General features: G+C 43.1%; 1 protein-coding gene across 2 annotated transcripts in view; it reads right to left on the bottom strand.

Annotated features, from left to right (window-relative positions):
* Positions 1–220: 220 nt before the first annotated feature.
* LOC141154701 (ras-like protein family member 11A-like) overlaps positions 221–21847 on the bottom strand; it is a 71318-nt gene continuing 49691 nt past the window's right edge. For both annotated transcript variants that reach the window (XM_073641039.1, XM_073641040.1), the window contains one exon: positions 221–2114. In XM_073641039.1, coding sequence (XP_073497140.1) covers positions 1647–2114 — 468 coding nt within the window. In that variant the 3' untranslated portion in view covers positions 221–1646. The remainder of the gene's footprint in view (positions 2115–21847) is intronic.

Genomic DNA, 21847 nt, shown 5'->3' with positions numbered 1-21847 from the left:
TGAGTGTTCTTTTGTGTGCTTGTTTTTCATGATTCCATAATTTTTTCCTCAAAATTGAGTGATTCCATAATTTTTTCCCTCTGCTTGGTCTGAAAAAAATTACCCTTACTGAGTACCACATTTTTTATTTTGATTTCTTTTAGTGTTTCTTAAAGCCATAAAGTTGCCATTTGAAATGACTTTAGTTTTGTGCCATGTGTGTGATCTGCTTTTTTTCAACAACATTAAACAACTGAATAAACATCCTCCGAGCCCAGTGATTTCATTTTTGCCAGGGGTTGTAGAGTCACTTGTGTCTTCTGATGGCCAAATATCTATCACAGAAGGACACTACGATGTCTGCCTGTCTTTGAATCTGTTGGGATTACTGATTCTGCCAACAATTGTTGCCATTAGCAAATATTTTAGAGAACTTGCTTATTAAACTATTTTCAGTCCTATCAATGAATCGGGTCATCCACAGGAGACAACCGGTCTATACATGGCCTACTCTAGTGATGTCATAATCAAGAAGTGAACTGATGTAATAAACAGGAGTCTACAAAATAGCTGCTTCAATAATGTGTATATAATAGGTATATTTAAAGGGGATGTCTTTTAATCTTACATGGGATAAAATTGTAAAGTGCTTGTAAAAACAATCATGTTTGCAATTTACTTGTTCTTGAAAATCTGCTCCGTTCACAAGAATAATGATTGTTTACTGGTCTTTGCCTAGGTTACAGACCACTGCTGCAGTGTATCAGTGGTGGCCAATGTCCTAAGCAAAGAATGCCACACTTAAATAAGCACTCCTCCCAACAAATATGCAGTCATCATATTATATAGCACTGTGTACTTACAATTGCTTGTTTTGCCTCTCTACCCAGTAAATTCTGCTCAGATACAGGAAGTCTCTTGTCCCTGCATTTATCATCCCCCTCTTCAACTCTTGATCCAGCTGTTCCCTCCCCTTCCCTGCCAGGGACTCTAGTAGTGACTCATGACTCACACAGGGAAAATTGACCTCCTGTTTCTACATAGAGCTTAGAAGGATTTGGCTAGTCATTTTTTAATCACGTGATTCCATATACGTCATGGAAAAGAGAATAATTAACTGGGTAGAAAGACAAAATGAGCAATTGTAAGTACACAGTGCTATATGATATAACTGCAATATGTTAAGAGGATTAAAACTTTGATGGGAGAAGGAGTGCTTCTTTAAAAGCTCTCTCCAATGGAGCTTGTCAGCACTGCTCTGAAGCTGATCAGATCACTGGATCCAACCAGCTTCAGTGGAACCACAATCCTCCGATGCTGGTGAGGCAAAGCTACCTCCATTTGCTGCATTGTAGGCACATAGGTCAGGCCAGCAGTACAATGATGCCAATTAATCAGCCCCTGGCAAGCAGGAAGCCAAGGAGGCAGAGGAGTGGTGTGCTCCTGTTCAACAGGATGAGAAAATCCCTTAAGTATAGCCACATAATTAACTTAATCCATGTTGCTTTTATCATTCCACAAATAATAGTAATTTTTTAGTAAACCATAAATGCAAAATGACACAAATTGTATCCAGCGCAATTTGCAGAGAAAAACTTTCAGGTGAAAAAGTTGAATTGATGAATACATCTGATATGTGATAGTTCATTGTGCAATCCTGGCAGTGGTCAGAGAGTAGTGGTAGACTTAACCTTAGAGGATAATACTTGCTTAAAACGTCTTTTCAGGTCTTGCATGTTGGGAGACCTTGGGCGCACAAGATGGAGTCCTCTTCGCTTTTCTCCATTACAACTGAAAATCATCTTACCAACCTCCTGACAAAGCTGGTAAAATGCTCCATACACCCCTTCATAATTTTCTCTGGCAGATACTTCAGCATATGTGCCAGTCAGTTCATTGGCTAGTTGGACCCCTTCATCAGATTCTACCTGCCGGGCCCTTAAGAGATCAGCTTTATTTCCTACTAATAGCAGTGGGATTTTGGTGTTTGGGTGGATTTTCCGTAAGTGCTGATATAAGGGTCTAATCACTCGGTAGCTATTGTAGTCTGTGATTGAAAACACAAAAACAAAGCCATCTGCCCAGTAAATGGATCGGTTGATCTGCTCCTGGCAACAAATACTGTCTGCGTCTTCCTGTGAAAACAAAAGGGAAACATATTTAGCAAGCGAAGGAATGGGGCACTATCCTCCATATACAATGTCTGGTTTGCTACTGCTCCCTGCACACTTTGCTGGCCCTGGGGCCTCTTTAGGTGACTACCATGTTTTTTCAACGTAAGCAATTTTTTCAGTCCCATTTCACAATTACCATATTATTTTTGTAAATACTGTCTTGACCACATCCCAATATGGCGATTTTCAGTTTTTGCGCTTTTTTTTTACTCCCATTTTTCCAAGAGCCATAACCTTTTTTTTCTCTGTACATAGAGCGCTTGTTTTTTTATGGGACCAGTCGTAGTTTTGAATGACACCATTCATTTTACCATTCAGTGTATTGAAAAACAGGAAAAAACTAGGGTGAAATTGAGCAAAAAAATGCAATTCTGCAATAGTTTTTTGCGATTTGATTTTACAGCCTTTTTTTTTTAATTAATTTTAGATTTTGATAGATCGGAAAGGGGGAGGTGATTTTTTTTTTTTTACATTTCATTTTTATATTTATTTTTTCCATATTTTTAAAAACGTTTTTCTTCTCTACCTTTTAGTTCCCTTCACAACTCATCTGCCCTCCGCTATCACATCTGGGTGGGGGCAAAAGCATGCGCCACAGTTTGAGCAAATGGCATGTGCCAATGTTTGTGCACATTAAATGCAACTGTCAGAGATTAGGAAAAATATATATCTTTGTACCATGTCAGCCAGAAGATTGAAAAATATTAAAATTCCTCAATGGTTGATACCTTTTAATGGCTAACTGAAAAGATGGTAAGAATTAGCAAGCCTTCAAGACTACTCAAGTCTTCTATGCCTGATGAAGAGACCTGAGTAGTCCGAAAGCTTAAGGCTCATTCAGACATCCGTGCACATCGGTCCAAGATCAGAACACTAATGGAAGGACTTGCTGCAAGTCTCCTGACCCAAGCGTGACAGATTCATGTATTTCTATTAGGCTGTCCCGCACTTGAGAGAGCCGCGGCCAGTTCGTGCATTGTGGTCCAATCTCGGACCGATTTGCACGGACGTCTGCATGAGCCTTTAGTTGGGACAATGCCTTTAAGGGCCAAGAGACTTATATTAATTTCTGCCCTCGCTCATTCCATCAGCCATATGTTTTTTATTTTTATGGGTATTTGAGAACATATTTTTTCAGGCTTAATTTTTGGGTAAGTATATGATAGTTCTGTTTGCCATTGTTTTGAACCAATAACCTTTTAAATTAATATAGGATCTAACTTTATTGTATGGGCTAAAATGGGTGTTGAGATAAATAAAAAGTAAATGTTTTGAGTGTTTGAGGACTTTTTTTTAACTGTTTCTTTGTAAATCTTGTATTTACTTTTTTTTTTAAATAAAAATATATTTGTAGCCCTATTAGGGAGATTTGATACAAATTTCTATGACTGATAATTAATCAGTTCTATTGGTTAATATTGGTTGTTTCGGCATGAAGCACATGGATTCCTGCAGGCCTTATTCAAAGAAATTAGCAAATCACAAAAAATTCTGCAACAAATATAGTGCAAGGATACAGATCACAGCTACTGATCAGCGCTGGAGGTAATTGGGATTTTACTAGTGTTAAGCGAGCACTAAAATGCTCGGGTGCTCGAAGCTCGGGCCGAGCTCACCGTGATACTCGGGTGCTCGACCCGAGCAACGAGCCCAATGTTAGTCTATGGGAGACCCGAACATTTTTGCGGCGGCACCCCCGGCAGTCTGTAGAAAGCCTAAAAAGTGCCCAAAACTATAGTGACAGTGCTCAAATCACATGGGGACAGCATGGGGATCGCCCCAGGAAGCATTTCTGACCCCCAGGTCACTGCTGTCAACAACGTGGTCCTCGGTATTAAGCCACTTTTACGGGCTCACAATAAAACGTTCAAAAACGAAACTGAAATTGTTTTCCTGTGAAATATGTTAAGGAACATCCTTTCCAGGGTAAAAACTTGTGTATAAGGTAAAATAAATAACCAAAAACAAAAATACTCCTCCACATCTTGGGCTATGTTCACAAGTAGCATTTTTTATGCGCTTTTGCACTTTTGTATTGCTTTCAACTGTGACAAATGCATTCACCGGGAAATGTCATTTTAACATTTTACAACCTTATCTGGCCATGTGCTGTGTGACACATGCATAAAGTGCTGAAAAGACATGGGAACAGCATGGGGAAGATCCCTGGAAGCATCTCTGACAACCAGGTCACTGCCTAAAAGTGTGCCCATCAGAAGTGATCCTTGCCGCATCAGAAGATGCAGACTTGCAACTATCCCCGTGCAAGTCCTTGTCCCAGGTCAGTGTTCAATTGTACCTCCCCCATTCCTTGCAATGCAAGCGCAAGTATGCAGCCTGCCCCCCACCCACCCCCAGGCTGCAATACCATACTGCTAGCTTGCTTGCACTTGAAATGAGGCCTTTTAGGCTTGTAGAGGCAGACGCCGGCCACTATGTCATGGCTGCGTCGGCGGCCTGGTATCCATACTCAGTCCCCAGCGGCCTGGCGGCCGTGTGTCCACACTCGGTTCCCAGCCGCCAGGGGGCGGCCGGGTGTCCATACTCGGTCCCCAGCCGCCCCTATTTGTCCCGGTGCGCCTTATACACAAGCGCGCATACCAAAACATTACCTGTGCCCTCCCCAGTGCATTTAGTGGGAAGGACAGCCTATTCCGCTGTAGTGTGTGCACACCATGGCACATGCGAAGATGACTCCCGCCCTGCACCTGTCGTTGCAGACTTGCAACTATCCCCGTTCAAGTCCTTGTCCCAGGGCAGTGTTCAATTGAACCTCCCCCATTCCTTGCAATGCAAGTGCAAGTATGCAGCCTGCCACCCGCCCACCCCCAGGAGGCAATACCATACTGCTTGCTTGCTTGCACTTGAAATTGGGCCTTTTAGGCATGTGGAGGCGGAATCTGGCCACCACGTCATGGCAGCATCGGTGGCCTGGTATCCATACTCAGTCCCCAGCCGCCCGGCGGCCGGGTGTCCACGCTTGGTCTCCAGCCGCCAGAGGGAGGCCGGGTGTCCATAAACGGTCCCCAGCCGCCCCTATTTGTCCCAGTGCGCCTTATACACAAGCGCGCATACCAAAACATTACCTGTGCCCTCCCCAGTGCATTTAGTGGGAAGGACAGCCTAACCACAAACACGTGGACAAGTGAATGTGGCCAGGGATGGTCCATCTCACTGACGCCTTCACACTGGGTTAATATTGTGGAAGCCGGGGCACAGTTGGACACTGGGATGCAACACGTCCTCCAGACATAGAGGATTGCGGGTCCTGGGTCAATCAGGCTTCAACACAAAGTTCAGAAGGTAGACAGCAGCAGTGGTCGGCCTCCTACACAACGAGTAAATTATTCATGATCATGAGGCCATCCATCTCCTTAGCTTTCTGTTCCTTGGAATGCAAGAGCGTGTATGTAGTAGCGGCTAGGCCTGAGGTGGTCAGCGTTTTGGCGCATATCCTACCTCCTCCGAGGATTGCTGGATGTTTTCCTGCTACTATCCCAGTTCTATGACTCCCGTTAAAACAAAGCTTCAGGTGATGAATGATGGATGAGGTGGTGGCAAAGGAGAAAGAGCAGGAGAAACAGGGACCATTCACATCAATATCAGGCCAGTCAACCACACATGTCTTGTAGGATATGTTTCTGTACCAAAAGGAGCAGTTCAGCTACACAGTTATAGGGCATACAGTGAGTGCAATGCCTACCAAAAATTTCGAGGCACTCCAATGCCCCTTGGAAGTGACATGGAGGTCAGAGGGCCTTAACTAATCCGTTTTTTCTATTTATAGCAACTGGGTCTCCTGTACACTGTTGGCCTAAGCAGTGAATGGAAGGCTTTCCAAAAATTATGAGGAACTGCAATGCCCCTTGAAACAGACGTGGATTACAGCGTACTAAAAAACTTCTACCCATTATTGGGGAGTGGGTCTCCCAGAGTGTTCGCCTATGCATTGAAAAGCAAAAGCTGACTAAAATTAGGAGGAAATGCAATGCCGGTTGGAAGAGTCGTGGACGTTAGAGGTAATTAAAAACAACATTTCAATGCCCCTTGGAAGAGCTGTGGAGTTCAGAGTGGTTTAACAAGATGGTTTTAATGCCCCTTGGAAGAGACATGGAGGTCACAGTAGCTTAACAAGACGGTTTTAATGCCCCTTGGAAGAGACGTGGAGGTCCCAGTGGAATAAAAAGACAATATCAATGCCCCCTGGAAGAGTGATGGAGGTCCCAGTGGAATAAAAAGACAATATCAATGCCCCTTGGAAGAGTGGTGGAGGTTACAGTGGAATAAAAAGACAATATCAATGCCCCTTGGAAGAGTGGTGGAGGTCGCAGTGGAATAAAAAGACAATATCAATGCCCCTTGGAAGAGTGGTGGAGGTCCCAGTGGAATAAAAAGACAATATCAATGAACCTTGGAAGAGACGTGGAGGTCGCAGTGGAATAAAAAGACAATATCAATGCCCTTTGGAAGAGTGGTAGAGGTCCCAGTGGAATAAAAAGACAACATCAATGACCCTTGGAAGAGACGTGGAGGTCACAGTAGCTTAACAAGACGATTTTAATGTCCCTTGGAAGAGACGTAGAGTTCAGAGTGGTTTAACAAGACGGTCTTAATGCCCCTTGGAAAAGACGTGGAGGTCACAGTAGCTTAACAAGACAATTTTAATGCCCCTTGGAAGAGACGTGGAGTTCAGAGTGGTTTAACAAGATGGTTTTAATGCCCCTTGGAGGAGACGTGGAGTTCAGAGTGGTTTAACAAGATGGTTTTAATGCCCCTTGGAAGAGATGTGGAGGTCCCAGTGGAATAAAAAGACAATATCAATGCCCCTTGGAAGAGTGGTGGAGGTCCCAGTGGAATAAAAAGACAATATCAATGACCCTTGGAAGAGACGTGGAGGTCATAGTAGCTTAACAAGACGGTTTTAATGCCCCTTGGAAGAGACGTGGAGGTCCCAGTGGAATAAAAAGACAATATCAGTGCCCCTTGGAAGAGTGGTGGAGGTCCCAGTGGAATAAAAAGACAATTTCAATGACCCTTGGAAGAGAAGTGGAGGTCACAGTAGCTTAACAAGACGATTTTAATGCCCCTTACAAGAGCCAAGCAGTACAGCATATTAAAAACATTATTCCCATTATTGGGGAGTGGGTCTCCCATAGTCTTTGCCTATGCCTTCCAAGCAAAAGCTGCCAAAAATTAGGATGGAGGAACTTGCAATGCCCCTTACAAGAGCCATGCAGTACAGCATATTAAAAACATTATTCCCATTATTGGGGAGTGGGTCTCCCATAGTCTTTGCCTATGCCTTCCAAGCAAAAGCTGCCAAAAATTAGGACTGAGGAACTTGCAATGCCCCTTACAAGAGCCATGCAGTACAGCATATTAAAAACATTATTCCCATTATTGGGGAGTGGGTCTCCCATAGTCTTTGCCTATGCCTTCCAAGCAAAAGCTGCCAAAAATTAGGACGGAGGAACATGCAATGCCCTTTACAAGAGCCATGCAGTACAGCATATTAAAAACATTATTCCCATTATTGGGGAGTTGGTCTCCCATAGTCTTTGCCTATGCCTTCCAAGCAAAAGCTGCCAAAAATTAGGACAGAGGAACTTGCAATGCCCCTTACAAGAGCCATGCAGTACAGCATATTAAAAACATTATTCCCATTATTGGGGAGTGGGTCTCCCATAGTCTTTGCCTATGCCTTCCAAGCAAAAGCTGCCAAAAATTGGGACGGAGGAACTTGCAATGCTGGCAACATGGACCACGGTCACCCTGGTGGTATAGTGGTGGTGGAGGCTGAGGATAAGGAGAAGAGCAAAAAACAGCCAAAATGAGGAAGCGTATACCCATGTGTGGGTGTGAAGCGGTGCATGGGAATACACCTCCCGAAATAACACAGTGGATTTGACTTTATGTTACTCTGCTGTCATTTGGTGGTGATGAGAAGTCTGGCCCAATCCAGCCCTTGTTCATTTTGATAAGGGTCAGCTTGTCAGCATTATCAGTTGACAGGCGAGTGCGCTTATCAGTTATAATTCCCCCAGCGGCACTAAAAACACGCTCCGATAACACGCTAGCAGCAGGGCAGGCCAGGACCTCAAGGCGTACAGAGCGAGTTCATTCCAAGTGTCCAGCTTGGATACCCAATAATTAAAAGGCACAGAGGAATCACAGAGGACGTTGGTACGGTCGGCAAGGTACTCCCTCACCATCTTTTGAAACTTTCCACTCCTTGTGAGAGTACCCCGCGCCTCAGGGCCTGTAAGCTGGACGGGTCTCAGAAAACTGTCCCAGAACGTTGACAGTGCTCCCCAGCTTCTGCTGGATTGGAGTTGCGTCTCTCTCGCCTGTACGCCTTGGTTGGGCAACGAACTGTGACCTCTGCCGCTAGCGTGTTCAGATGGGAATTTTTTTAACAGTTCTGCAGCAAGGGCCTTCTGGTACTGCCCCATTTTTGTAGACCTCTCCACCTCAGGAATAAGAGAGTGAAAGTTCTCCTTGTAGCGGGGGTCTAAAAGTGTCACCAACCAGTAATGACTGTCACCCAACATTTTGACAACACGAAGGTCACGGTTAAGGCAGCGTAACATAAAGTCAGCCATGCGTGCCAGACTGGTAACGGGCAAGACTTCCGTGTCCTCACCAAGATGACGACTGACCATGCTCTCCTCCTCCTCCTCTCCTCCTCCCCCCTGTCCTCAGGCCACCCACGCTGAACCGACGGTATGACAGTTTACAGGTACTACCGTCTACAGCGCATGATACCAGCTCCTCTTCTTCCTCCTCCTCCTCCTCTCCCTTATTGTCCCCCAATGCACATTGGGATGAGATGAGGCTGGGCTGTGTGTAATCGCCCGCTACGGCTTCTTGATCCATCTCATCATACTCTGGCAACAAATGCCTCCTCTTTAATTCTCTGCAGAGAGCGTTGCAAAACACAGACAAGTGGGATGCTGACGCTAATGATGGCGTCATTGCCACTCACCATCTTGGTGGACTCCTCAAAGTTTGTCAGGATGGTACATATGTCAGACATCCAGGTCCACTCCTGAGGTCTTATGCGTGGAGTCTGACCTGAACATCGACGGCCTTGTTGCAGCTGGTATTCCACAACTGCTCTCTTCTGCTCACAAATCCTTTGCAACATGTGGAGGGTAGAGTTCCAACGTGTGGGGACATCACACACCAGTCGGTGTGCCGGAAGCTGCAAACACTGCTGCAACACTACAAGGACGGCGGAAGCTGTAGCCGACTTCTGAAAATGAGCTGACAGGCGGCGTACTTTGACGAGCAGATCTGGCAACTCGGGGTACGATTTAAGAAACCGCTGAACCACGAGGTTAAGCACATGAGCCAAGCATGGTACGTGTGTGATTCTCGCCTCGCCTCAGAGCCGCCACCAGGTTACGGCCATTGTCACACACGACCATGCCTGGATGTAGGTTCAGCAGTCTCAGCAACAGATCTGCCTGCTCTTTCACAGCCGTCCACAACTCACAAGCAGTGTGAGGTTTATCACCTAAGCTTATGAGTTTCAGCACAGCCTGTTGCCGCTTGGCTGAAGCAGTACTGCAGTGCTTCCAGCTTGTAACTGATGTGGTGATATCTGAGATGGAGGCTGAACATGAGGAGGAGGATGATGCGCAGGAGCTGTACACTGTGGGGGCAACTCTGACTGACATAGGGCCCGCAATCCTCGGTGTGGGGAGGATGTGTTCCGTCCCAAGGTCCGACTGGGTCCCGGCTTCCACTATGTTTACCCAGTGTGCCGTCAGGGAGATGTATCGTCCCTGGCCACAAGCACTTGTCCACGTGTCCGTTGTCAGGTGGACTCTCCCAGTAACTACGTTGTTGAGGGCACGGCAGATGTTTTGGGACACGTGCTTGTGTAGTGCGAGGACGGCACACCGGGCAAAATAGTGTCGGCTGGGGACCGAGTACCGAGGGACGGCCACCACCATAAGGTTGCGAGAGGATTCCGTCTCCACCAGCCTAAAAGGCAGCATTTCCAACGCAAGCAGTCGTGAAATGTGCGAATTTAGGACTGTGGCCTGTGGGGCGTTGGCTGCGAATTTGCGCTTTCGTTCAAAGGTCTGGGATATGGACAATTGAACGCTGCGGTGGGACGTGGACGTGGATGCTGTTTCTTGAGAAACTGCCATAACAAGTGAAGACTGAGAGAAGGGGGTATCTTTGCATGCAGTATGGACAGGGGATTGCCTTGCACGCACAACAGGGGGTTCTCATACACGTACAACAGTGGAAGAAGCAGTGGTGACACCCGCTGACACTGGTCGTGGACCCTCGGGTTCGCCACACAAAGTTGGGTGCTTTGCTGACATGTTCCTGATCATGCTGGTGGTGGTCAGGCTGGTAGTTTTGTCACCCCTGCTGATGCTGGCCTGGCAGGTGGCACAAATGTCCTTTTTGGGGTTATCAGCTGAGTCTTTAAAAAAATTCCAGACTCTGGAAGACCTACCGGTTGTACTAGCAACGTCCCTCGTGTTGGTGTTACGGAGAATGGTTGCCTGCCTTCTGTCTGCGGCCACCACACTGCTTCTTCCTGCCTGTTGGGGTACTCTGCCTCCCTCCCCCTGTGTGCTGCTGGCCTCGCTCTGCGTGTCCTCCTGCCATGTTGGGTCAGTTACTAGATTATCCACCACCTCCTCCTCTTCCACTTCCGCACCACGGTCCTCCTCCTCACTTCGTGACAATTGTGTCTCGTCATCATCCACCTCTTGTGACAAATTGCCAGCGTCGCCTTCCTGTGGCCGTGGCTGTTCAAATATTTGGCCATCGCTACATGGGATCTCCTCTTCCACCACTTCAAGCGGAGCAGGCGAGGGGCCCAAATATGGAAATGGACCAGTGAACAGCTCTTCAGAGTGTCCAACTGTGGGATCAGTTGCTGTCTGACGACACTCGGCATGGTGGGAGGAAGGAGCATCAGGATGAGGAGGAGTATGCGGTCGAGACTCACAGCTACTAAGACTTGACCGTGTGGAAGACAGACCGGAGGTGGTGGTGCCCAGGTGACTGGAAGTATTATCTGCTATCCAATTAATAACCTGTTCACACTGATCAGTTCGCAATAGTGGTGTTGTTGTGTACTTCCATAGTAATTCGGTCAAGAACTGGGAGCGAGAAGATGTGGATGTTGGTTGTGGCACATTTTCACCTTGGCCACGGCCCCGTCCTCTGCATGCACCCTCACCAGAACGTCCAGTTCCACGTCCCTTGCTACGTGCCTTGCCCATTGTAAATGAAGTAAAATAGCTTACACTCACACTATCAATGGCAAAAGGGTAATAAAAAGGAGATTAGAACATTGGAAGAGGAAAACCACAGTTCTAGTTCTCAGGCCTACACCAGAATCTTTTAAACAGATATATTTGCGTCTGAACAGTCAGCGAGACACTCAAACTGTTTTTTTTTAATGGAAAAAAGGCAAAAAGGTGGATAACACCCAGATTTGAACCGTGGAAGAGGAAAAGCACAGTTCTATTTCTCTGGCCTACACCAGAATCTTTTAAACAGATATATTTGTGTCTGAACAGTCAGCGAGACACTCAAACTGTTTTTTTTCTATGGAAAAAAGGCAAAAAAGTGGATAATACAGAGATTTGAACCGTGGAACTGCAAAACCACAGTTCTAGTTATCTGGCCGAAACCAGACTCTTTTAAACAGATATATTTGTGTCTGAACACTCACAGACACACTCAATTTTTTTTTTTTGGGGGGGGGGATACCAAAAGGTTAATAAGACGAGTATTTGTACAGTCTGACTGAGGAAAAAAAAAAAGAGGATTTAGATGAAAAAAAAGGATTTTTCCTGGCCCTTGAGACCTGGGGCTAAGTCTTGCAATTTGAGCAGCAGCAGCACACAGGACTGTAATGCAGTGTTTGTTCGTATAACCACTGCGTCTCCTATACAGCCTGCCTGCCTGATATCTGGGATGGATATTAGTCCTGAGAAGGAGTGTTTGTTTGATTTTGCAGGCTTTAGAGACCTTACACTACCTATTTCGCAGTATAAATCTCTCCCTAGCTCAGCAGCACTCTCCCTACACTGTCTGATCCGGAGCGACTGTGTCCAAGATGGCGGCGCCCGGTTTTAAATACTCGAGGTGACGCTGTGCAGCCAGCCAATCACTGTAATGCCCACAACAAACATGGCTGCGGCATTACAGTGACTGGCTGGCAATCCCTGCATGTTCATTGGCTCTGTAAAGAGCGCCAAACGTGCAGGGCGGAGACCCGAGCTCCCGCCCGAGTAACCCAAAAATGCTCGGTGCTCGCCGAACATCCCGAGTAGTGAGATGCTCGGGCGAGTACCAAGCAGTGTCGAGCATGCTCGCTCAACACTTGATTTTACACCTACATGTGTGTCCTAACTAGACATTTGTAGCAAGTACAGTACATTCAAGTCCTGCTGACCGCAGATTTACAATATAACAATATATACTGTATACAAGGACAGGAGTAAACGGCACAGCCGTATGGTCAGCGGTGGTTCTTCTGTCCAACTGCATCTGCTCCTGTTTAAATAATGTGCAATTAATATATGTGAGGTTTTGAGTAATACATTGATGAATGAGCTTGCTCCATGTCTCAAGTCTGTTTGACGGTTTCCTTTTATCAGGAGTGATCCTCAGGAAGATGGGAAACTCCATGTTTGGATTGGGGATTACATTTTAAACCTCAGATCCAGTAGAAAAAGGCCTGAAGTCCTGTTTAAGTAACATAAATGAAGTAGTGATATATGAGCTTGGATCTTATGACTCAATGTTTGTTAATCAAGTCAAATCTTGGAAGCAGATCATGTGTTGTGAATTAAAATGGCTACATCATGTAATGCAGAGTCATCAAGGGGATTTGTAATTGTTCCTTTAGTGTTTATTCACAGTCATACCCTCACACAATCCTCCAACATTACCCTGTATAACTACTAACCTAATATTTGCATCTGATATAGCTGGATACACATGAGAATAACAACACAATAGAATTTAAGTATAAGGCCGGCTGCGCACATCAGTGAGACATGGTCCATGCACGGATCAGAAAAGCCGGCCAAACTGCTGGGTCTCCCAACCTGAGCTAGCTGCTTTATACACTACAAGTCAAATGTTGGGACACACCTGCTCATGTAATGGTTTTCCTTGTTTCTATTAGAATGTACACATTGTAAATTCAGACTGAAAGCAGAAAAACACAAACACATGAAAACAAGAAGAAAAGAAACACGTGTGAGACAAACCAGGATGTGTTTAACCTTAGATTCCTCAAAGTTCCCCTCTTTTACTCTGATGAAAGCTGTACTCCCCCCTGTGCAATCTCTAAACAAGCTCTTTCACATAGTTACCTGGAGGCTTTCAAACAGTCTTGAAGGAGTTTCCAGAGGTGCTGAGCACTGTTTGGCTTCTTTGCCTTCACTTTGCGTTCCAATACATCCCAAAATCTCAATTAAATTGAGGTTGGGTGATTGTGGAGACCATGCTATCTGACGCAGCACTTCGTCCCTCTCTCTCTTGGTCACTCTCCTTCTTGGTCACATAGCCTTTACATAGTCTGGAGGTGGTTTTGAGTCATTGTCTTGTGCAACACAAACAATGGTTCCAGTATTCCACTAAGTGCCTTCCAGATGGGATGGCATGTTGCTGCAGAATGCTGTGGTAGCCATGCTGGGTGTCTCTTTAAGTTGGAATAAATCACCAACAATGTCACCAGCAAAGCACCCCCACACCATCACAACTTTCACCCCATGCTTCAGAGGGAGCTCCACAAATGTAGAAACCACCCACTAACCTTTGCTGATTTTCACAAAGACATTGCAGTTAGTACCAAAAATCTCAAATTTTAATTAATCAGGCCACAGTACAGATTTTCACTGATCTAATGTCCAGTCCTTGTGTCTTTGTAGCACTTGAACCAAGCAAGTCACTTCTTGTTAATAGTCCTCAGCACTGGCTTCTTTGCAGTAATTTGACCATAAATGCCTGTTGCTTGCAGTCTCCTTCGGACAACTGATGTTGAGATGTGTCTCCTACTTGATTTCTGTGCATCATTTATGATGGCTGTTATGGGAGATGCTGCCAATTTTCAGTTTCTAAGGCTGGTAACTCTGATGTACTTATCCTCTGCAGCAGAGGAAATCTGGGCCAGTCTTCTCATGAGAGCTTGTTTTATCATAGTTGTTTTAATGACTACACTTGAAAATACCTTCAAGGCTCTAGCAACTTTCTGGATTTACTGACCTTAATGTCTTAAATTAATGATGGACTGTCATTTCTTTTTGCTTAGTTGAGTGGTTCTTGCCATATTCTGATTTAGAACAGTTGTGTAAAATGACTCAGCAACTGCCACTGTGAAACACATCTGATGGTCATTAATACTTTCTGAAGGCTAGTGATTCCACAAATGAATTCTTGACAAGGCATATCTGTTCATTGGAAGCCATTCTAGGTGATGACCTGATGAAGCTGCTTGAGAGAATGCCAAGAGGGCGTAAAGCTGTTATCAGAGTAAGAAGGGGGTACTTTGAGGAAACTAAGGTTTAACACATTTTCTGGTGTTTTCCAAATGTTTCTTTGCTTCATGTCTCCATATGTGTGCCTTTGTGGATTTACTGCCTTCAGTCTGAATGTACAATGTGCACACTCCAATAAGAACAAGGAAAACCATTACATGAATAGGTGTGTCCAAACTTTAAACCAGTACGGTATATTTCTAGGAAGCAGCTAGCTTAAACCTCAAAACTCAGCAATTGGGCTGAGTTTTCTGATCTTAGAAAAGTCTATGATTCATGGATTTGTGAAATAGGTCTAAAAGTGCAATAAGAACATGGTGTCTTTCATAATCAAGTTATCAGAATTTTAAATCTTATTTTGCAAGTTAAAGGTAAATGTATCCATTCAGTTTGCTTCTTGAAGTAAATTAGGTTTGTGGTGTATGAATTCATAGAGACCTGTGGGTCTCTGAGGAGATGAAGGGACTCAAAGTTCTGCCCAGTATCTCTGCCCCTTTGCTTCCGCAATCGGTAGACAGTGGGGAAAAGTGCTATATTTTAATGGACAGTTGGCAATCCCATCTAGCACCCTGATTACGGACGAATAAATCTTCAGACAAGTCAATATCTTATGTAAAAAAAAAATGTAAATGACAGTTGAGGCTAATATGACAAGCTAATAATCTGTGATGAGCGCTTGTTAGGACACTTGTTCCTCTTATCGACTTGTATAAACACAACAATAAAATGATTAGCAGCACTTCGTCCTGTAAAACAGATGTGCCAATGATATTCGTATTGACGATTGCTCTGTAGACATAGAATTCTGGTCGGTCTGCCTAAACATGCCATTAAACAGGACCTACCTTTACGTCAGTGCTGGGGTCCTCAAGTGTGGGGCGGGCTCTGGAGCGGAGCTCCCTCCACATGTGGTAGTTGCCAGCTATCTTACATAGCCAGCATCTGTCTCTAACAGTAGCAAGTGGAGCTGAGCTCCAATCACTGCTGTTCACCATCAGATACCTCTATCAATATCTAACAGTGGCATTTAAATGGAGTGGTTGTCACTGTGAGATAGCAGGTCACCAGGGGATAACCATGACAGCCGGGAACCTGCTGAAGCCCCCCTTGGCTGCCATCTCGGTACTCAAGTGAAGCCGAGCCACAGGCTGAGCTTCACAGGAGACCACAATTTATACTGTAGACTCTAATTCCATAGTATTGCAGAATATAGTATGGGCAATCAGACGATCACAGGTTCAAGTTTCCAAAGGGACTAAAAAAATTATGTAAAAAAAAAAGTTTTTAAAAAAAGAAAACTTTGAGGTACCTCCCTTTAAATCCCAAGAAAAAAAAATAAGTAAAAAATGCCATGACAATAAAAGTCCAGGTTACCAAAGTATAAAATTAGCCCTTATTGAAAATTTGAAATGCCAGAACTGTGTTTTTTCAGTAACCACATCTACCACATATAATATAATAAAAAGCTATCAAAATTACATATTTACCCTAATATGTTATCAATCAGCTCACCACACAAAAAAAATTCCCACACAGCTCCATCAATTAAAAAAAGAAAATAGTTTTTTTTTTCATTAGTCTTTTCACAGACTTCTGAATTTCTTTTCACTACATTAATAAAAAAAAATACACGTAAGTTTGGTATAACCGTAATCATGCTGACCTAGAGAATAATGGCGATAGGTCACTTTTACTATAGAATGAACGCAGTAAAAATTAAACTGAAAAATACTCTGGCAGAATTGCTTTTTTTCACCATTTAATGGCAGTTGCGATTTTTTTTCCATTGTTCAGTACATTGTATGGCAAAATGAAGGTATCATTAAAAACTGCAACTTGTTCATCAAAAAAATAAGTCCTTATATACAGGTGAAACTCATATATTATATAGAGCCATTACAAACAGAGTGATCTATTTCAAGTGTTTATTTCTGTTAATGTTGATGATTATGGCTTACAGCCAATGAAAACAAAAAAGTCATTATCTCAGTAAATTAGAATACTTTATAACAACAGCTTGAAAAATGATTTTTAAATGTTGGCCTACTGAAATGTATGTTCAGTAAATGCCCTCAATACTTGGTCGCGGCTCCTTTTGCATCAATTACTGCATCAATGCGGCGTGGCATGGAGGCGATCAGCCTGTGGCACTTGTGAGGTGTTATGGAAGCCCAGGTTGCTTTGATAGCAGCCTTCAGCTTGTCTGCATTGTTGGGTCTGGTGTCTCATCTTCTTCTTGACAATACTCCATAGATTCTCTATGGGGTTAAGGTCAGGCGAGTTTGCTGGCCAGTCAACCACAGTGGTAAGCTATGTGCCCACAATGCAGAAATGCTCCGGATTTTTCCTGAGCGTTTCTGCATCTCCCTGGCAGAAAAACGCATGCGGATTGTACATGCGGATTGTACATGCGGATTGTACATGCGTTTTCCTGCCAGGGACATGCGGATGTGAAGCGTTCTTCACATGCATTTCCGCATGCGGGTTTTCAAGAGCTTTCCAAGCGATTTTAGCATCACTTGGAAAGTGCTTGTCAACTTGGTCACACTATATAAATCCATGCAACCGGCATGGATTTTTATATAGTGACCGTAAAAGAATGGTAAAAATTAAAAAATAAATATTATACTTACCTTCTTATGGCCCCCGGTTTCCTTAGTGATGCGTCCTGGCTTGCCGGCAGTTCGCAGTGGACTAAAAGGATCTGCCATGACATCATTTATTCATGTGACGGGTCACGCGACCGCTGATGTCAGCGGTCGCGTGACCCGTCACATGACTAAATGACGTCATGGCAGGTCCTTTTTAGACCATCGTGAGCTGCCGGCAAGCCAGGACGCATCACTAAGGACACCGGGGGCCATAAGAAGGTGTGTATAATATTTATTTTTTATTTTATTCTTTTTTTTTTTACAGGTACTATGGTACCCGGGTCTGGAGTAGAGTCTCCTCTTCTCCAAACCCGGGTACCATCCACACATTGAAACGCATGGTATCCGCATCTGCAGATGCAGTGATGCGGATGTCATTCTGTCCAATGCAAGTCAATGGCGGCGAAAACGCCGTGATTCTGCAAAATAATTGGTAGTGCTGCGGATTTTTCGGCAGTGATAATTCGCAGCGGAAATTTCTGCAGCATGTGCACAGCACATACCGGATTATCATTGGGGAACATGGCAGACCTTCTACCAAGCGTTTTTTAAGCGTTTCTGCAGCGGAATTGCCGCTTCGGAAACGCTTAAAAAACGCATAGTGGGCACACAGCCTTACTGCTGTTTGTAAACCAGGTATTGGTACTTTTGGCAGTGTGGACAGGGGCCAAGTCCTGCTGGAAAATGAAATTTCCATCTCCAAAAATCTTGTCGGCAGAGGGAAGCATGAAGTGCTCTAAAATTTCCTGGTAGACGGCTGCACTGACTTTGGTCTTGATAAAACACAGTGGACCTACACCAGCAGATGACATGGCTCCCCAAACCATCACTGATTGTGGAAACTTCACACTAGACCTCAAGCAGCTTGGATTGTGGCCTCTCCACTCTTCCTCTAGACTCTGGGACCTTGGTTTCCAAATGAAATGCAAAATTTACTTTGCATTTACTTAGTGTGTCAATGACTGCCTTCTGGACATCTGTCAAGTCAGCAGTCTTCCCCATGATTGTGGAGTCTACTGAAACAGACTAAGGGACCTTTTTAAACACATAGCAAGCCTTTGCAGGTGGTTTTTATTATATTAATTTACTGAGATAATGACTTTTGTGTTTTCATTGGCTGTAAGACATAATCATCAACATTAACAGAAGTCAACACTTGAAATAGATCACTCTGTTTGTAATGACTCTATATAATATATGAGTTTTACTTTTTGTATTGAAGAACTGAAATAAATTTTTTTTGATGATATTCTAATTTAGTGAGATGCACCTGTAGCTATGTTGATTAAAAAAATAAAGTTATTGCTCTTCGAAGAAGGGAAGGAAAAAAATGAAAGAGCTAAATTGAAAAAAAAAATCGCCTGGTCCTTAAGAGGTTAATGTCTGAGGTCAGCAGGTGTAAATGGGTCTTTGTTACTTTTGTTACTTTTTCAGACAATCTTTTATACCGCAAAAATATCTTGTAGAAAACATGGAAATCTTATTCAAATCAATAAAAAAATAGTTTAATTAGATATAGAGTCCTAAAAATCAGAACATTTCTGCACTTGTACTAGTGGTAAAAAGTATAGTCTTTACATTACATTTAGGATATCGAGAAATTCAATAAAAACATGCTTTGAAATGCATATGAAAATATGCTGATATTTTGTAAATCTACTTGCCCTTATGCTAAGAAAATGTACTAGATGAAGGTGTTTAGTAGCTTTCAGGAGATACAAAAATGTGTGCATTTGGGATCTCAGTTTATTTACATATCAATTGTAATCCATTTTCATTAGCTTACACTGTTTGCACATTTGATGTGCTAATATGGAAAATCAGTTTATTTTAACTACTTAAAAATGCCATTTCTTTTTCCGATCTGGAAATTTTAGTTCTTCCAGGTGCTTTGAAAATACATGCCCATGAGAGTAGCAGCAATTAGAGGAATATTGTAGCTACAATACAAGTTCCTTCAAAATAATGAGAAAAGTATATAAATCATAAAAAATCATACTAAGCAGAATTATTTCACAACTTTTTTTCACCTTTAATGTCCCCCATAATTTGTACAAATCATTTGAGAAACAAACTGAAATCATTTTATAAGGAAAATATGAATAACAAAACTAAAATAATGTGGTTGCATAAGTGTGAACACACTCTAATAATTGGGGATATTGCTGTGTTCAGAATTAGCAAATCACATTTAAACTTATATTAAATGGTAGTCAGTACACTGCTGCCATCATTTACAGGGACTTTGATTAACTCCTTCTAAAGTTTAGCTATTCTAGTAGGATATTCTTAACATTTCCTTAGTGGCATTTTGCAGCAAAAAAACATGGTATGTAAACAGCTTACAACACAGCAAAGGGATCTCATTGTTGAAAGTTATCAGTCAAGAGAAGAGTACAAAAAAATTTCCAAGGCTTAAGTACCACGGAACACTATGCAGATGGACATCAATGAGTGGCTTAAATTTGTCACAAAAGTGATATTATCTAGAACTGGATGTCAAAAACTAATCAAAAGAAAAGAAGAAAAGTGGTCCAGGAAGCTGCCAAGAGGAAACAGCAACATTAAAGGAGCTGCATGAATTTTAACAAGTACTGGTTTTATATAGCATGTAACAATAATCTACGATATTCATCATATGTCTGGCCTGTGGATTAGTGTGTCAAGACGGAAGCCTTTTCTTACATAGAAAAACATCCAAGCCTGGCTATGTATGGCCAAAACCTTCATCTAGTCCTCCAAAAGCTTGTCCGAAAATGTGCTATAGTCAGATGAGACCAAGGTTGAGAGGGAGAGAAAGCCACAGGTACACAAAGCCGAGCACACAGAAATACTTGTATTATGAAAATATAATATTTTATTAGACAAGGATTTGACAAGACCATTAAATCACACAAAAAAACATTAAAAACATTTAAAAAGAAGGAAGGAACCCATGCAAGGGTGTGATATCCCAAACACGCACCAACAGGTACTTTATAATATCAATTAGAATTTTAGATTCCAAAATTTATACTGACCATAGAATAAATCATTGACAGCCCAATGTGCAAATATTCATGATTATAAAATGCAATAGTATATGACTATAAAGTGCAATAGTATATAGAATATGAACAAGATGCAATATAAATAAATATTATTGAGAAGTCAGAGTAAAGAATGCCTACTAAGGTCATTTAATAATCCTGACCATAAAGTTTAGTCATCAACAACCCAATATGCAAATATTTGTAACTATGACATGCAACAGTATATAAGGAAGCATACCTGCTTGTAGTAACCCAACGCGTGTCGCTGCCCACTAGCAGCTTCGTCAGGGGTAATCCTTTAGTGTGATACCAGGTCTAAATATAGGAGGCTTCAGGGAGGAAGTATCAGCTGAGGTGGATTAATTAGTATATTAGAATTATTTAAATCCCAGGTAGACACATGCATAGGCCGCCATAGTGTGTGGCAGCCGATGCATGTGTCCTTAAGATACACTGCGTGCGTGTCACCGCAGTAATCGTGAAGTGCAAAGCGCTTAATTTCCGGCCGGGCACACTCATGTGTCGTTACAGAGATGCCCTGCGTGCGTCTCACTGCAGTAATCGTGGAGCGCAAATCGCTTAGTTTCCGTCTGGGCATCCTCATGTGATGTTACAAAACGTCACTTCCGGTCCGGCTTTATAACACGCGCTCCACCTAAAGTAACGGTGGAACGCAAACAAAAACGGCGTCACTTCCTGTCAGAAGTGATGTGAAGCTAGAACAGAATAGTATGCGTTCCAATAATATGAAACGTAAGCTTCCACTTTGTTAGAGGATCCAAGTAAGTTTGTGTATAAATGCGCTGCGCAAAGGAAGAGAAAAGGGAAAAAAAGGGGAGGAAAGGTGGGGAGGGGAAAAAAGCAGTAACAGAATTATCATATGACGAATGAGACATATACACACATGAATAAGGAGTGACTGTAAAAAAGTCATAAAAACACGAGATGTTCACAAGGAGAATGGGGAGCATGCTAACACCCATAGACACACTATTCATTGACAGGAAGATAATCATCTATAGAAGTAAAGGGAATCTATAATTCAAGGACCATAACATGGTCAAAAAGGATTGTACAAAGGAACCATCAGACAAGAAGGACAATAGAGAGACGTAAGGTCACCCTCATGCATTAACCTAGATGTAGTTATTTTATGAGAAAACCTGTAAAGGAATGGTCCTCATTAATACCGTTGGGTGCCACAGAGTCCAAGGTGTAAATACACCTTGACTCCATTTTTAAAAGTTGATTGGAATAATCGCCACACCGTGGATTAGGCTGTATCTTCTGGAGACCAACCACACATAATCTATGAGGTGTGCCACCATGGTTATTTAGGAAATGTGCTGCCACTGTGGAAATCTTTTTTCCTTTTTGTAAATCTTGGTTGGCTAGATTGATATTAGAGATATGTTTTTGAATTCTCTTGCGTAGTTCCTGAGACCAAGGTTGAACTTTTTGGCCATAATTCCAAAACTTAT

This window comes from Phyllobates terribilis, unplaced genomic scaffold, assembly GCF_046119375.1.
Source record: "Phyllobates terribilis strain yellow unplaced genomic scaffold, ASM4611937v1 Scaffold_7__3_contigs__length_470593459, whole genome shotgun sequence".
Classification (NCBI taxonomy): domain Eukaryota; kingdom Metazoa; phylum Chordata; class Amphibia; order Anura; family Dendrobatidae; genus Phyllobates; species Phyllobates terribilis.
The sequence above is the reverse complement of the archived record's forward strand: the minus strand, read 5'-3'. Positions and strand labels throughout refer to the sequence as shown.